This window comes from Sminthopsis crassicaudata, chromosome 2 (genome assembly GCF_048593235.1).
Source record: "Sminthopsis crassicaudata isolate SCR6 chromosome 2, ASM4859323v1, whole genome shotgun sequence".
Taxonomy (NCBI): Eukaryota; Metazoa; Chordata; class Mammalia; order Dasyuromorphia; family Dasyuridae; genus Sminthopsis; species Sminthopsis crassicaudata.
This window is the reverse complement of record NC_133618.1, coordinates 422,383,508-422,402,518: the sequence shown is the minus strand read 5'-3', so window position 1 is coordinate 422,402,518 and position 19,011 is coordinate 422,383,508. Positions and strand designations below refer to the sequence as shown.

The following is a 19,011-nucleotide window of genomic DNA, read 5'->3' as shown; positions in this document are numbered from 1 at the left end:
AAAATCAAATATTTCTCTTTGCAGTAATAACATAAGTAAATTCTACCAACAGTAATGGGATGGTTTGTGGTTGAGGGTTTCCCCCCACACACACACACACTCTCTCTACTGACACATTCATACAAAGCTAAAGTATACACTGTGCATAATCTTGGCTAACAATGTGAATGTTTTTCTACTGTCATTTCTTCCTGAAAATCCAACAGTATTAAGAAATCCTCCAGCAATGAAACACCACAAAGGATGGCTGTCAAATTTCTAAGTGTCACATTCAATGCCTTAGCAGAACAGAGGATGGACTTAACACCCAGGAAAATTCTCATCATGAATAGCATGTACAGTTTCTTACAATGAAAGAGAGTCTAAGGGAGAGAGCAAATTCACAAAATGAAAAACACAACAATGACTTGTAAGTCATAATATCATAAACCACAAAAATGAAAAAATGTAACTGCAAGCCCTCCCAGTTTTCAAACCTTGGGTATCTGAGTCCCCAGCTAGACTCTGTTGCTATCAGTAAACCCCCAAAAGTTTAGCCAACTGCACAGTTGTCAGGAGAAGTTGAGAATGAACTTTAAAAGAACATAGGAAAACATCAAAAGATAAGAAAAGAAAGAACACTGCAACGAGTGGAATGGGGAATTTATTGAAGTAAACCATAAGCATAGTGCTACAAAATTCCCAAATATGTTTTAAAGCCCATAGGGCTCTGTGCTTAAAACATATAGAAATTATTGATTCACAACATAGAGTACAAGTCAATAGGAAGGAGCAATACTCCAGACATTTTGCATTTCTTCAGTTAGAGAACTATATGCTTAATACCACGTACATTCCAGGGGTCTGTGAAGTGCTAGGCTTATTGAAAATAGAACAGAAAGAACTTTGTTGATGCCCTGGTATAGCAAAGCCCAAAGCTGAAGAATCCACCTTTATTATTTTTCTATGTTATCATTATTATGATTATTGTTAACGCTAAGTCTCCAGACCTCTCTCAGGCTGGAAGTGTAGGAGCTATTTATGGGCAGATCCCAATAGTGATCTACATGGAAGCTTTCCACCCTCCTTCTGCTGTTAGCCTTCTGCTCCCAATGACACCCAGTGATAGTTCTGATATTAGTGCAGACACCAAATGGGTTGAGCCCATTGTAGCTCAGAATTTAGGGATCACCTTATTCTGTATGGGAGCTGGTATCACAGGGACATACCACCATACTTCCATGCCCATCTGGTTTAAAGAAGCAGGTGTACATTTTTAGAAATATAGGCATGGTAAAGTCTTATTAATTCATTGTTTTTCATTTTGGGATCTCATTTGGAGTATTCTTGGTAAAAATACCAAAGTTATCTGCCATTTCCTTCTGCAGCTCATTTTGCAGATGAGGAAACTGAGGCAAACAGGATTAAATGACTTGTCCAAGGTCATATAGTTATTAAGTGTCTGAGGCCAGATTTGAATTTCCTGACTTCAAGCCTGGTACTCTATTGCCACCTATCACGCTCATTAATTCAGACTTCACTAATTCAGTATTTATAAGAGTCCAAAAAAGATACAGGAAGAGCTAACATCTATCTTGCTGTGTCCATAAATAAATAACCAATGTAAAGAGGAATCCAGGATGCTTACTTAAGAGAACAAATTGTTTCCAACCACTTTAGAAACCCTATTTACATAGAGACAATGGCTAAGCTAATTATAAATTATTTATTCATTAAAGCAGGTTCCCTGAGGATCTCTACTTGGCAACACTTGGGTAGCCTATTTTAGTTGAGATATGTACTTGAAAAGAATAAAAATGGCCTTTCCCCCCCCTCTTTGCAATACAGTATTCTCTAATTTGGGTTATTTCCTAATACAGACTGGCCTCCTCTAAAATTAGCATGACTGAAGTTTTGCTGTATTTAAAACTCAAGAACAAACCAGGACTGCTGAGCAGTCACTGACCACCTGTCCTAAGACTCTCATGGCCCTCATTTGGTACTCCCTCAGCCCAGGGAATGTGGCCCTAGTGACAGAATTAGTAAAAGTTAGAATTGACACAGCATGTCAATTCCATGAAGATGCCAGCTTCCCATCTGTCCTCGGTGCTTAAGCCTGGACTCTTGATAAAGATGGCAGTTCTGTGAAATGCGGGGAGCCAAGCGGGTCTTGCTCTCTGCAGCCCTGCCCAACACCATATGTAGTGAGAGCTGTCCTTGTCCGGGCATAGGACATGACTGAATTTATTTCTAACTCAACTCACCACTTGATTTATGAGAGAAACGGCAGTCAGCACGTAGTACAAGCCTCAGCCAGGATAAAAAGGGACATGAATGTTTTAAAGTCTCCAGAGTTAAGCCACTCACTCAGCTTGACTAAGAAAGTCAAGTATCTCACTTAAAAAGGCCTCAGAGATGTCCCACTCTCTTTTCACTGTTACCAAGACTTAATAGGATTACATCCTAATCACCATATACACAAAACCACAGAAGCTTTAGCCACACATATGCATTTGAGCTAATCTATTCCACACCTGCACAAGCAATCAAGAAATTATCTGCATGAGTATTAAAACCATAAGCAAAAATAGTGTGCTTTTCTCAGCCTCTCTGGACCATTAAACTGTAGGAATGAAATCCAAATAGCAATTCTGTATATACAAAGTTAAGTAGGGCCCACTCCCAAAATAAGACTTCACAGGTGATAATCCCACATGTTTCTGTGATTAACAAGGTTTACAACAAAGGTCCTAGGGAAATATACCTACTTTATTATTGGACAAAATGGGAATTAGGGGATGAATGGTCCACAGTTCTCTCTGCATTCCACTTTTTCTCATTTTTGTTCCTTAGATTCTAAAGTCCCCAGGATTTAGTCCTTGCCATCATCAAGAGATAAAGTTTCAGAAATGAGAGAAAGAGTATTTTCAAATGCGACACCTGTTTTATCATTACCTAGTGGTGGCTATGTAATCAGGAGACTTCAGGTTCCTAGGGCTGAGATTAGAAAGTTTGTGGCACCTGAACTCCCCTTCTAGAATATCTAGTGGCAGTGGTTTCAGACCAATTCTTTTATAAAGAGAATTAATGAATTTTGAGGGAACAGTGGTGATAAGAGAACACTAGGGAGAAGATCTGGAAGATTTGATAGTTCTATCCCTAATTCATCTTACATCCAAACCTAATCTTGGGTGGCAATGGATGGCAAATGTAATCATGCATGTAAAGGATTTAGCAAAATTTAAGATGCTACATAAATGCCAAGTATTATTTCTTCTCTCATTTAATCAAATTTTTATCAAAGAACCACAGCTCTGGAGAAGGGGGTACTTAACCTTTCCATTAAGCTATGAGTTCTTTAAGAGGGGTAGCTGTTTTTGCTATTCATTGTATCAATAGTATATGACACATAACAGATGCTTAATAAATGCTTGTTGATTTGATTTGACTTTGTGACATGAACCCATTTGGCATTCTGATGAAGCCTATGGACACCTTCTCAGAATGATGTTTTAAAAGATAGTAGATAAAATACATAATATTATGAAGGAAATCAATTCTGCTGAAATACAATTGTTAAAAAAAAATGTTTAAATTCACAGACACTCCCTGTTCTAAAGCAAAAAGAGATCTCAGAGACTAGATCTCTATTTGAACTCTCACATTCTAGATGAGAGCTGGGAGCTGGGAAGATTGTGATGACCAAAGTCCTATAGATAGGAAGAAGACAGGAAGCTAAATAAAGCATTTATTCAGCACATACTCTATGGTAGTCACTGCTCTGAGTGCTAAATGTACAAAGATGTTCAAGCAAGCAAGATATTCTCTATCTTCAAGGAGATAATATTCTAAAGGGAGAAGATAGCACATGAAAGGGACCTAGAAAGAAGCAGCAAGAGGAAGAAGAGTAACAGCATCAGAAGTATCAGAAACAAAGTTTGAACACTTGGCTTCTTATTCCGCAAACAATACCCTTTCTACTGGACCACACTGCTTGTTTGCCATGTATAAGCATGCCTCAGAGATACTGTGAGTTCAGTTCTAGACCATCGCAATAAAGAGATTGTCTCAAATTTTGAGTTTCCCAGTACATGTAAAAGTTATGTTTATACTATATTGTAACCTATTAGTATGTGATAGTTTGTCCAAAAACTAATGTGTATACCTTAGTTAAAATTTTTATTGATGCATAGTCAATTTAGTTTTCTTGGCAAAGATACTGGAGTGGTTTGCTATTTCCTTCTACAGATCATTTTACAAATGAAGAAACTAAGGTAAACAAGGTTAAGTGACCTGTCCACTATCACATGGCCAGCAGGTGTCTGAGTCTGGATTTAAGGTCAGGTCCTCCTGACCCAAGGCGGACATTCTATCTACTGTGCCTCTATGTAGCTGTTGCTAAAACATTCTGTCATTTGAACTTTCAGCAAGTTCTAATTTTTTTTGCCTCAAATGTGGACAGCTGCTGAATGATCAGAGTGGTGACTGCTAAAGGTTGGGGTGGCTGTGGCAATGCATTAAAATAAGGCAACAATGAAGTTTGCTATATTGACTCTTCTTTCACAAAACAATTCTCTTGATAGCATTTCACCCACAAATTATAGTCAATCTTCTCAAACCCTGCTGCTACTTTATCAATTATATTTATGTGACATTAATTCAACATTGTTATATCTTGAGGAATAGGGAGGCCAGGAAGAGGGAGAAAGACAGGGGAATGACCAGACAGTGAAGAAGTCAGACTATATACATTTATCAATTAAGTTCACAACCTAATATGAGAATGGTTTATGGCACCCAAAAAAATTACAAAAGGAACATCAAAGATCATTGCTCACAAATCATCATAACAGATATGATAACAATAAAAAAGTTTGAAATATTGTGAGAACTATCAAAATGTGACACAGAATACAATGGGAGCACACATTGTTGGAAAAATGGCACCATTAGAGTTGCTCCATGTAGGATTGCCACAAAGCTTTAATTTGTTAATAATATTTTTTTAAAGTCTCTGAGCCCAATAAAATGAGTTATGCTTGGATATATGTCCAAGCAGTAGTAAGAAGAACAAGATAATAATTTTAAAAATAAAGAAACCATGGGAAAAAACTTACTTGAGGCATCTAAAATAAATGACTCCAAATTCTTACACTGCTTTTTACTTTTCTTGGAAGAAAACAAAAGGGAGTTTTAATGCAAGCCACAAGCCCTCATAAAAAACAATTTAGTTTAGGTATCTCTACCTTGTCAGTTCCTCTTTGTATTTATAAATCTCTGGAGAGTTACCATGGAATAGACATTTTAATTATCCAACAAAATGCCAGGTGCTGTTGCATTGTTCCAAAAACCATATGCAGCCTTCATGATGAGTTCACTTCTGAAGGACAGTGTGGACTTACCTTGTTTTTTAAAGAGATTGCTCTGGACGATCTCATTCATGGACTGCACTTTTTGCTTCTGAAGTTTGACTGGTGGTATGCAAGTGTAAAATTCATAGAGGAGTTGGCTGTAGGCAGGAAAAAGTAGAGTCCCCAAATCAAATCTTAATCAACTTGATAATTATGCACTGTTGGTGGTGGGGGAGAGTTAACCCTGCAGGGGGTGGACAAGGCCTGGAATTTCATGATTATACATAATTTCCCTCTACTAATGCAATCCTGTACCTTCTGTGAAATTTAGTATCTTAGAGAATCACCAGGAATATCGAAAGGTTAAATGATAACATTAAAAGCAAGTATTCACAAAGTTGGGAAAATACTGCTTCCTCATTTTATCCCAACAACTCAAAGAAGCTGCTGTTGCTTTTTGTTGTTGTTGTTAAGTCATTACAGTTGTGTCTTGACTCATTGTGATGCTATTTGAGGTTTTCTTGGCAAAGGTACTAGAATATTTTGCCATTTTTTTCTCCAGATCATTTGACAGATGAATAGACTGAGGAAAACAAGGCTAAATGACTTGCTCAGAGTTTCACAGCTAGTAAATGTCTGAAGTTGGGTTTGAACTCAGGTCCTTCCAATGCCAGGGCCATCACTCTAACCATTGCACCATCTAGCTGCTGGGTGGCACAGTGGATAGAATGTAGGCCTTGTAGTCAAAAAGACTCATCTTCAGAAGTTCAAATCGGGTTTCAGACACTAGCTATGTGATCTTAGACAAGTCTCTTATTCCTATTTGCCTTAGCTTCCTCATTTTTAAAATAAGCTAGAAAAAGAAATGGCAAACCATTCCAGTATCTCTGTCAAGAAAACCCTCAATGAGGTCTCAGAGATTTGGTGCTATTATTGTCTCCATTTCACAGATGAGGAAGATGAGGTAGACAGAAGTTAAATGACTTGTCCAAGATCAAAAAGCTAGTAAGTGTCTAGGATCAAATTTCAGTTCTAGCACTCCTTCGATGTAAGTGTTTTGCACAGGACCACACATCTAGTCTGTATGAGAGGAAGGAATCACATTCTAGACTTTCTAACTTCAACCCTAGCTCTTTCCATGCATGATGCTAAATAGTGCTAAAGATTGGAGGCTAAAGACCACCAAGATGTTAAAACTGGAATTTATCAATGGTAGTTTTTAAAACAGAAAAGGCCTTGGCTGATACTTCTTGTTCCAGATGTCAGCCACAATAAAAAATGAAGTTGTTTTGCTGCTCTTTGTATAGGAAGAACAACAATCAACTAACCAGTTCCAGATACCAGGGACCAAGACTAAAAGTTGTAGTAAAGGTAGCAATATGAATTAGTAGTGGGAATTTCCTCATCTGGGAAATCCTTATACCAAGAACCACAGGACTAATCTTTATTAGTTTCCTCAATAAAGTACTACCTGCCTTCTATAACCTGTCACCCTGAAACTCAAAAATGAAACATTATTTAAAGAAAGAGGAATTTTACCATAGTTAAAATAATATACTAAGTGACTTTATTCATTTTGTAAAGTGGAAAAAGAGAGGGATGGAGAAGGACCCTGCCTTGGCAACCTCTTCCAAACTCACTCATTGACCAGTCACAAATATACGTTTTCTATAAGACTTTAAGAACAAGTTATGAGGCAAAGGATGGGAGCCCCCAACAGTAGCAAGCTTAATTCCAAAAGGGAAGCAACGACCTACATTGTCTTTCAACAGTCTTTCAACGCACCCTTCTCCCTTCAGAAGTAGCACCTTATGTTGCACTTTTCAATGGCAAGGTTGGCACAAGAATTCCAATCACCTACTTTCGTTTCTTACCCAAGTCCTGGTATAAGAAAACATTCCACTTTCCCATTACCCTGCTAATATATCCCTTTAAAAGTTATTGGAAATGTGTCCATCCATCGTGAGCCAATCCCAACATTCCTCAGGAAAGCTTCCCTTGCTTTGGCATTCCTGGTCTCCCAAGGGAGCTGAGGACAATTCATTCCACGTGCTCACCTGAGTAACTTAGCATCGAAGACAGTTTCCACATCATGAAGAACAGATGGGATATATTTCAAAGCAGCCACCTGGAATAAGAAATGAAATTAACTTGAAAGATGCCCCCATTTCAGGGTTAGGTGTGGGATAAAGGATATTTTGCTAAATAATACAGTTAATGTGAGATGGTTCCTACATTATATAAACTGTTCAGATAAGTCATGGCCCTGGATCACTAATCAAGATTATGCAATTATCCCTTCCTCATTGTGGGGGTTAGAGGCACAGCACCCCCATGATCTGGAAAATCTATGTAAAATTCTTTTGGCCTTCCCTTCATACCAGAGAAGTCTGGATTTTTTCTTTTTTCTTTTATGTGGTGTTTACAGTATGTTATTATAAAATTTGGATAGGTAGTATAGAAGCCTATACATATATTTTATGCATTTCTGAGTTTCTAAACTTTTCCTGGGTAGTCTGCTGGTCTTCTCATGTCATCTGCAGCTTCTACAAAACTCCTTCAAAATTCCTATTTAATTTCTTATGTCAACCCACATTCTATCAAAATAATGACAGGGAATGTTGCAATATGGAAAAAATAACTACACAAATACACACATGCATACACATTGAAATTCAATGCACATATACACATAATTCTCTATCTCAAAAGGTAAGATAAATGATCCAAGGAGCATCTATCTTTTTTTGTTTGTTTCATTAAAGCAAGGCTGGGCTACATTAAGGCACATTCTGCCTACCCTTCCCTTGTAAACAGCAAAGGGCATTTCTCAGAACTTGGACAGGGTCTGGTGATTAATGCCTCCTGAAAATGGAATATTCTATGTATCAGTCAGGAGGTTAAATTAGTTGGCCCCTAAGGTCTTTTTCAATTCTAGGATTCAAATATATTAAGATTCATAAGATCCCCTGTTATTTTTTTTTCCAAATATTTATCAAAGAAACTGTTAGCAAGATAAACAGAGCAGAAATGAATGTCGGGTGTTGTTTTGGGTTTCAGTTTTGCAAATTTCACACGTACAATTTACTGAGGAGGCCTTTGTAGGTGAAACTGAATGTGAAAGGCCTACTTGACAAATTAACTAAATAAAGATTTGACATTTTAAATCTAAGGAAAGTAAAAGATAGGACTGTATATTTAATGTTGGATTAGAAAACATTTAATCTCACCCCTTTATTTTGTAACTGGGAAAACTAAGGAACAGGAAAATAAGTGACTTGACAGGTCACAATCTTAGAAATGCATGAAGCAGACCTATTAATTAAGCTCAGGGCTACTGATTCCAAATTCCACTCTCTTTCCATTAAACCATACTGCTTACCCTCATCTTCTACTTATGAAAAATGAGAGGGTTAGAAAGTCACCTCTAAGGTCTCCTCCAGCTCTATCCATAATAATAGCACACATTCATATAGTGGTGGAGGTTTGCAAAGTTCTTTACACATATTATTGCATTTAATCCTCACAATAACCTTCTGAGCAGATATTATCATTATCCCAACTTCACAGAGGAGTCAGTCAGTCAATCAGCTTTTCCTATGCATCTACTATGTGCCAGGAACTGTATTAACTGCCAGGATACAGAGAAAGGCAAAAATAATCCCTGCCCTCAAGGAGCCTACAATCTAATATGTTACAGATAGTTTGCTTATACATAGTTGTTTGCAACTATGTATAAGCAAACTATCTGTAACATATGTAAAAAATAACCCAGAGAGGGAAAGCAATAGAATTAAGAGTAATTGGAATTTGAAATCAGGTGTTGCTGAAATTCAGGATTAGCTGCCTCTAATATATACGTGTATATACATACATTATGCATGTATATATTATGTATATGTATATATGCATATGTATGTATGCACACAGACATATAAAGGCCAAAGTTTCCACTGCATCCAGGGCTATCTCCAGTCATCCTGATCTATAGATACTGGTCCTAGATGACTTTGGAGGAGAAAGTGAGGCAGGTAACTTTGCTCAGGCCTCCCTCACTTAAATCACTTGCATGTCATGACATCACTTTCAAAGGATATTTTGCTCTTCAAGAAAGGACAAACTCCAACAACAACAATACACAACACATACACACTCTGTGTGTGTGTATGTGAGAGAGAGACAGAGACAGACAGAGAGAGAGAGAGAAAGAGAGAGACAGACAGACAGACAGACAGAGACAGACAGACAGACAGACAGAGACAGAGAGAGAGACTAGAGTGAGAGGGACAGGCATGTGGCAGAGAAACAGCATTATTTCCTCTGCACAAAATTAACTGGTCCATGCAGGGATCTAAGTTACAGACTTGGTCTCATTAGAACAACGCACTAATCAAGCTACAGACAGGTAGACTTCAGCCTGTGGCAGTGATACCAGATGGATTTTGGCACCACACAATTAGAGGAGAATGTTTATGATACTGCTTCCATCCACATCCAGGTGGGTTTAGTAGTCACCTCATCAATTTCTCCAAATCTGACTTCTGTTCACCAGTGTCTTTGGTTCTTTGTTCTTGTAAAATATATTTGGAGATCTGAGGGAGTCTAAGAAACAAGGGGGTAAGACAATCCAGCCACCCATACCTTTCTTCAGTCCTAAACCAAATCCTCCTGTTCCAACACCCAGACCTAATGATCCAATCATACGCTTCATCACATCTCTGTCATGTCTGTACATCTGCACACCTGGCTCAATGCATGGCACATGATAAGCATTTAATAAATGCCTGTTAAATCATTATCTTGAGACCAGAGATGCAACAGTGATAAACATGCTCCTATAGACTCCCTGCAATAAAGCCCTAAAAAGAAAAGAGGAAAAAATTGTGACATTGTAGTCAATACCCACCTAGGAAATCAGAAGGCTAGCACTGCAGCAGCTACTTGCTGCATTCTGTTGGTCTTTAAGGACTGAATTTCCATAGTGAGACAAGAAACAGCAGCCATGAGGAGCCTATGCATCCAGGACAGACATTTCATTAAAATGCTTCAGATGTTCCCAGGATGGGGTTGAGGAGAAAGAGATGGGGGAGGGGAGAAAGAGAAGTGGAAGGCTTTGGAAGAAATCAGTCTTCTCAGTCCTAGTCTGGCAGCAGTAGAAAGCAAGCTGACTACCTGTCACCTTTGGACTTTGAATGTGTTATCAACTCAATGGGAATGTATTAAACTTTCATTTTGTCCATGCTGACTCACAGGCACATATGAAATCTGTTATTTTCCTTCCCAAGGGGAACTGTTCCTCTCTGCTGGGACTTTGGTAGAGGTGACCACGGGTTCTCTGTTCTCAGTTTCATAAGCATAACAGAGATCTGGTAGAGGGCACAGAGCTTTGGCGGGACTCATGGAGTCAGAAACAGAGCCTGAAGCCTGAGACCTGGATGGAAGCATCCCTCATTCCTATATGTTGTCTCCCCTTATTAGATCATAAACTTCCTGAGGGCAGGGATTGTTTTTAATTTGTATCTTCAGTGCCTTTCACATTGAGTGTTCAATAAATGCTTTTTGGAGGAAAATATACTGATTGTTCTGTGCCATTTGCACTTTTTTTTTTCTAGGTGGGGAATCTGAGTTCCTGGACATTCCTGCTGACATTCTAACGATGTATCTTATGAGTTGGAGATACATAATTTTCTAGGACTAGTATGAAAACTATACATTTACCTACCACTCATCACCCTAAAGTAGTGGAAAGTGGTAAGAACAGCCATCAAGAATGTGTTGTCACTTCTATAACTTGTTGATTATGTGATACCAAACAAATTTACCTAATCAATGATAGATTTTTCCCTTGAGAACATAAGGATCAAAGTGAAAGGTGCCCTGAAGACAAACCTCTGGAAAAGAGCCAAATTCAAATTAAGCAATAATAATCTAATTGGCATGCTGAGGTACAACAAGGATGGATGTGGAGATGAAGATTTATTCTAATTAGCATCAACTGAACTGATAATACCATACTCAACAGCAAATTGAAAATAGAAAAAAAAATTGCCCAAAATTGCCCAAAATGAACCCTCCCTTGCAAAAACACATTTCATCGTCTGCTAAAAGGGTTTCCTGCCTGTCTCTCCATTGAATCCAAATAAATACAGCTTGATATTTGTGACAGTGTTATTAGTGTCAGTATAAGCAAAAGATGATGTCATGCCTTAGTATAAATTCCCACTTGAATAACAGACATCATCCTCATGGACAATTCATAGACATTTAAAATAGACAATTCCCCTTCCCCAATGATTTTTTAATCTATTCATCACAGCAGACAGTTGAATTTGCAAGACCAATACAAGAAAAAGGACTGACAATTTCTTAGGGATTCACTACAATGTGAAGATGAGAAGGGAACTTCCTTGCATATTTTCTATCAAGAAAAACAGATGAAGGTCCTCAGGACAATGTGCATTATCATTAATCTTTTATTTGCTTTCCAAACAAAAGTCAAGATCTAGGAAGGAGAAAGAAGTTGATGGGGGTTTACAAAATGTATACTTCTGACCTGTTCCTATAGGGAAATTTCATGATCTGGTGTTACAGAATGTTTCTTTCTTTGCTTTCTTCTTCCTACTTTAGATCTCTGACATCATTGATATATAGAGATCCTGATATGTAAATTCCCTCTTTCAATGAAAATCAGCAACTCATTTGACATTTATACCCTTAGAAAGCTGCCAGAGAGAATTGGGAGTTCAAGAGATTTGTTGGTTACCACACAATTAGTATGTGCTTGAGGCGAGATTTGTCGGGGCTTAAATATTGAGATAAGAGGAGAGGCTCAAGAAATCTTCAAAATTCTCCTCAAGGATGATGAATCTAAAATCTATTGGAATGGTATTAGAGTAGGAGCACATTCTAGAGTCTTTAAGATAGGATGCATATACTAAGTCCTAATAGTTACAACTATGTTCCTCTCTGCCCCCAAATACTTCTCTACTCCAGAATAAACAATTTCTCAAAAATATTTTAGTCCTACCCCTATTCCACACAAACTCTAAAAGGATACATCAAGTTGGATCATCCTCAAGCCAAAATCAGTGTCAGGCTTCATTTTCAGGGACTAGCCTAGATAAGTCTTAGTATGTTCATTAACAAGTTGACTTCTAAGTGATGAATTTGGGGATCATAAAAACTATGGAAGACCAACAACTGAATTACAGAAGAGTTTTAACGTGATACTTTGAAAGAAAAAAATTGCATATTATTGAATCACTGAAAATATATTTCAGATTGATAAATGGTTAAAGGATAGGAATGGGCAATTTTCAAGAACAGTCAGTTTAAGAAGAAATCCAAGCTGTTTATAGTCATATGAAAATTCTTTAAATCATTATTGATTAGAGAATGCAAATTAAAACACCTCCGAGGTACCACTTCACACTTATCAAATAGCTAGTGTGATAGAAGAGACTGATGTTGGAGGGGATGTGGGAAAAATGGATACTTATGCAATGTTGATGGAGTAAGGAAATGACCCAACTATTCTGAAGACTATGCTCAAAAAGCTATTTTAAAAAGTGCCTACCCTTTGACCCAACAATACCACTAATAGGTCTATATTCCAAAGAGAGCAAAAGAAAAGGGAAAGGATCTATATGTATAAAAATATGTATAGTAGCTCTTTTCGTGGTAGCAAAGAATTGGAAATTGAGGGGATGTCCTTCAACTGGGAATTATTGAACAAGCTGCTGCATATGACTGTGATGGAATAGTATTGTGTAATAAGAGATGATAAGCAAGATGCTTTCAGAAAAACCTGGGAAGATTTATATGAACTGCTACAAATGAAATGAGGAGAACTAGGAAACCATTGTACACCATAACAGCAATGTACAATAATCAACTATGAATGACTTAGTTATTCTCAGCAATACAGTGATCCAAGATAATTCCAAAAGATTTATGATGAAAAATGCTCTCCACTTCCAGAAAAAGAATGGTATCTTAGTGCAGATCAAAGCATACTTTGTTAAACTTTTTTTTTCTTTTTTTATCTTTCCTCCTTTGCTACATGGCTAATATAGAAATGTTTTACATGATCACATGTGTAATCATTAGTAAACTGTTGCTTTCTCAATGAGAGGGTGGGAAAAAAGGGGGGGAAGGATTTGGAATTTAAGATTTTTAAGGTTATTTTTTCTTTTTTTTTCTGGAGCAACAGGAGATAGGAAAATAGGCATTTCTGTACTGAAAAAATGAATTAAAAAATAAAGAGATAAATCATCCAAACACCTCTTCTCCCAATTTAAGATCCCAATTTAAGATTTTTTTTAAAAAATGGATTGTAAAAATGTTTTTATATGTAATAGAAAAATATTTTTAAAGTATATTTCAGAAAGATGTTTGCTCTCAGTCAGTTACTGGTTTGATATAGAAAACTATTTTCTGAGTCTAGTCATCTGATAGAAAATATTAAGCACTGTGTGTAAATCCCAAAAGTTCATTTTGACCTTAAATACCAAACAATAAATTTTCATCCTATCTGTTACTTCTCTTATTCCTACAAACAAAATTTTAACAGAAAAAAAGATCCAGCCCAGATCACAGAAAAATTAAGAAATTCCAAGAGGACAATGTTAAATAATAGGAATCCTAGCACTAGGAGAATAATAACCATAATAAACCCTGCTTTTATATATATAAAAAAAATACACTATATTTTTCAAAATTCTTTCATATTGATTATCTCATTTGAGTCTTGCAATATCTCTGTATTTCAAAAGTACTCATTCTTTATGATCACATCATTAATTTCTGGAGAAATGGTTTCAGTCACCAGAGTTACAATCTCTGGTGTCATAAAGAACAGGTTTTCCTCATGCAACCATTCAGACAAATACAAAAACTCGTTAATTCTAACTAGCAACCAGGAGATTCCAAACATAGTAATGGCTATTTAAATTAGCAACTAAAAGGATAAAAAAATGAAGCAATCTGCATTAATTCATTGATTTAGATAAATGTATTTGGGTTTTCGTTATACATGATACATCAGCAAACACTTCTGGAATGCATTGCAGTAAATTCAGTAGAAATAATGAAATCTCTCTAATTGGTCCCTTCACTTTAGTCCTGTGCTACTAAATTCTCTCTTAGAAACAAGGTCAAGTCTCGAGGTTTTTATAAGCATTACTGGGTTTTCAGATTGGCAAAAAAGGGATGCTCAATTGGAGATCCCTTGTCCTCCTGGCAATATTGCTTCCTCACAGAGGAGAGTCTCTAGTTATGTAAAGAAGAACAAGTTTATTGTGTTGGGAAGGAAATTTGGGCCTTTGGGCAGCAATTTATTGTTAAGAACTAACTAGTTCTTACTGTACAGAAGTCAATACAATAAAAGATAAGCCAAACTCTGATTTTTCCTAATGTGGGACCAAAAATTGAAGAGCTGGAGGGAACCTTAGATGACTGCAAATTCAATTTCTTCCTTTTATGGAGAAGAAAATGAGTCCCAGAGTCATTAGTCAACTTGCTTAAATCGTTAGTAGAACAGTTAGGTGGCACAGTGGATAGAGCACCAGACCTAGAGGCAAAAAGACCTGATTTCAAATTTGACCTTAGACTCTTACTAGCCATGTGACCATAGGAAACTCACTTAACTCTGTTTGCCTCTATTTCCTCATCTGTAAAGTGAGCTGAAGAAGGAAATGGAAAACCAGTCCAGTATCTTTGCCAAGAAAATCCCAAAAGGGGTCACAGAGAGTCAGATATACCTGAAACAACTAAACGACAAATGTTTTATTAAACGTCTTAGTCAGGATTCAAACTTTTTGACTCCAAAACCAGCTTGCTACATATCTACTGTGCCACATATAGTCTATAAAATTCTAATTTAGAAATGATTAGTCCCAGATAGTTTTAGCTCATTGATAAACAAAAACTCTCTCCCTGACCGTTAGCATTTTATCTCAGAGATAATTAAGCATACCTTCCAACCTAAGGCTTCAATTAACAAAGGATTGCATGTTTAACAGCAAATGTGGACACTATCTCAAATTATCACCATTTCTTTACCGTCAAGATTAGGAAAACAGATGTTAGCATCTGTGTAAACTAACCTGCAACAAAATGGTGGTCTTGTATTGACTTTTCATCAGGTTGTTGATGGATTCAAAGAGTCGCCTCATGGATTCTTCAAATTCCATCTGTTCTTTGCCTTCATAGAGCCTAGAAAAGGACATGATTGTGTTACTACTTAAGTCAAAAGGCAATACTCTGAAAAATGTGCACCTGGTACAGTCCTCATCTAAGATTAAAAAGTCAGAGAAACTAGAACTCTAGTAAAGGAGAATTGATTTGGTAGTGCTTGCATGTATAATTTACTCAGGGTTGGGATGTAAAAGAAAATTCCATGTCCATAATGCTAAGAAGAAATGTAATAAAACTTCCTTTTTTTTTTTTCCTCCAAAAAAAAAATGCCTTAAAAGAATGAAGCTTGGTTGAGTAAAGGAGACATCCCTAATTTCACCTGATTAACAAGGATTAAAGGGTAAATTGTTGACATCTTGCTTTTCAAAGTGAATCAGAACATCAAGGAGATAGCTTTTCAAATTCATTGCCCCCTCATGGGACATACCCTGAATGAACTATGTCTCCTACAGGACAGCTCCCTGTCATAGGCTACAAGATTCTCTATTCATCCGTCTAAAATTGATTTTCAGGTTCTTATTTCAATCATTTTATCTACCCATTCTTATGAATAATATTTGTTCCCAAGCTTTCCCCAATTTTTTGTCACCAATCAGAAAATATCCCCAATGTAATCTGCAACTTTTAGTTAGAAATTCCACAGAGGAAGTTTTCCTGCCCCCTCCTATTCATTTAATGAAAGCATCGCCTGTCACAGTCCAGTTTAGTCAAAAAGCACGAAAAGCTTCTGCTTTCTGGAAAGGTGCATTTTTTAGATAAAGTGCTGACATGCTTAATAGATTTGTTTCTTCAACCATCCGCAACACAAGCCTGTCAATTGTTGCCCCACCAAGCAACTGTCACAATTAATTCCCAAATAAGCAACTGTTTTAACTAAATCCCACTGTTCTATGAAAACTAATAAGTTATTTTGTCTCTATCTCTGCCTGTAACTTATTTAGCATATCTTTTAAAATTTTAGGTGCTATGTCACTTAGACACATATGTTAAGAACCTAGGAAGACTTGTCATCACTAAGGAAAAGTAAAATTAATAGAACACGGAGAATAACTGATACAATAACAACACTGTAAAAGCAAACAACTTTGAAAGACTTATGAATTCTAACCAAAGGAATGATCAGTCATGATTCTAAAAGACTAATGATGAAGAACGTTACCCACCTTCTGAGAGAGGTGACAGAGTCAAGATCAGGCTAAGTCACAAATTTTGGGGGACATGGCCAAATGTGGGAATTGGTTTTGCTTGACTGTACTTATTTATTATATGGGGTTTTTTTTCTCTCTCAGGAGGGAGAAATGAGAGAAAGATAAAAATAAATACTTGTTAATTGAAAAACCAAAATGTATTTTTTTTCCTAGCAAGGTGCTTTTAACCTTGGCAAAATACTACTAAGAGCACCCATTTGTTTAATCCTCTAAATATCTCTGTGAGATAGGGATAATAAATCCATTTCATACATGGGAAAACTTGGAAATAATCATGGTTTTTGAATATTGTTGCTGAGAGAACTAGAAGAGAGAGTTAATAAAGGGTTCATAATTAACGGTTCCAAGAACCCAGAGGCTTTAAGGCTGCATAAAAATGGTAGAAAAAGATTTACCCCATCTTGTCATGATGATAATATTAATGACAAAAATATTATGCTGTCTTAAGGCTTAGGCTTACTTTTAAAGATATCACCTCACTTGATCCTTACAATAATTCTGTAAAGTACTACAGATATTATTTTATCCATTTTACATTTCTTGAAATTTATACAGCTAGTAAGCAGAATTCAATCCAGATCGATCTCTTCTGATTCCAAGTTAAACTCTCTTTCCACTATAATACATTGTCTATGGTTGTTTTTTTCCCCTTGGGCCCAGAAAGCCAAACTAAAAGCAGTGGCAGATTTCAACTTGATATAAGGAAAAACAATAACAATAAGAGCTATACAACCATGGAATTGGATTCCTTAGGGAGCAATGGATTTCCTCTTGCTGTGTGTCTTCAATTGAAGACTAGATGGTGTGTTTCAAATGTTATTAGATATCATAAAAATCACATAATCATAGATCATAAGATCATAGGTTTAGAGCAGAAATAGACTTTAGAGGCCACTCCAAATTTTTTCTAATTTTACAGAAGAGGAAAATGAGGCCAAATGAGGTAATATGACTTGCCCAGAGTTACACAGAGTCTGAAACAGAATTTGAATTCGGGTCTTCCTACTACTCTATCCACTGTACTACTAGCTGTATCATCTTATAGATGAGCCTGCTTTTGCTTTCTGCTACCTCCTTTGTCTGCTTCACAATGAAGGAATAACTTCTGCAGATGCTACATTTATAACTACTGAATACCCTAATGTCTTTAGCACTGTCAAATGACTTAACATCAGAAACTGATATTATTTTAATAATGGAAATAAAATTAAATGAGAGCATACCCTCTGCTTTGCCACTGTATCCTAAGGATCATGAGATTCTCCTATCAGCTAGGTGACATTGTAGATAGAAAGCTTAGCCTGGAGTTGGGGAAATCTGAATTCAAATCCAACTTCAGACACTCCTGTGTGATCCTGGACATTAATTAAACCTTTATTTGCCTCAGTTTCCTCACTTGTAAAATAGGAAAAACAGTTTCTACCTTAAAGGGCTATGTTGAAAACCAAATGGGATAATATTTGGAAGGAACTTAGCACTATAGCTGACATATAGTAGATTCTTCAAAAGATGTTTTATTCTTTTCCTTTTCCTTCTATTTTGACTTCTATCTATATGTTTTGTGCCCCCTCATTAGAACACGATCTTCTTCAGAGCAAGAATTGTCTTACTTTTCTATTTTTATTCCAGGATTTAACATAGAGCTTTGTAATCAGTAAGCATTTAATAAATACTTTATTCAATTATTCATATGTTCTGTTTTTTCATATGTAAAAATTAAATTCAGAAAATATATATTAAATTTCCTTTAGAAGTTAAACATTGTCCCAAAGGGTAATTAAACTATGACTTAGCAATAGCATTATTTGCTTTTCTTCCAAAGAGAATGAGGGGATAAGAGAAAATAACCTAAATGTTCTAAAATGTTTATTGCAATTCTCTTTGGGATAGAAATTTGAGGGAAGGGAAGGAAAAAGGGAATTTTTTGAAAGTATAGTATCTATCTTATCTATCTAGAATAAGTTAATCATAGCCTTTAAATCAAGGACATGAACCAAAAGTTTTCTCTAAATTCCCTCTTGTGCTAAAACCTTATGCTTCATCTTCAGACAGAAGCTGAGAATCCTTAAAATCAGCTGATAGTGCCAGTGGACTAATACTGAATGACCCTAAAATCCAACCACAATGAAAACTGGAACAGCCTGTGAGGCACATTTCTGGGGCATGCAAGCTGGATCACAGTGAACATTTCTACTCCCAGGGCTTGGATAAATATAGCCATCCTTTGCTTGCATGTGATTCATTAAGAATACACAGTACACAGCTGAGCACTCACT

At 36.5% G+C, this 19,011-nt stretch overlaps 1 protein-coding gene across 1 annotated transcript in view; it reads right to left on the bottom strand.

Moving 5' to 3' along the window:
- The window catches only part of DOCK2 (dedicator of cytokinesis 2), a 491,936-nt gene that overhangs the window by 354,576 nt on the left and 118,349 nt on the right, over positions 1-19,011 (bottom strand). The window contains 3 exon segments of the mRNA XM_074292033.1: positions 5,382-5,488; positions 7,388-7,458; positions 15,437-15,545. Of these exon segments, the coding sequence (XP_074148134.1) occupies positions 5,382-5,488; positions 7,388-7,458; positions 15,437-15,545 (287 nt within the window).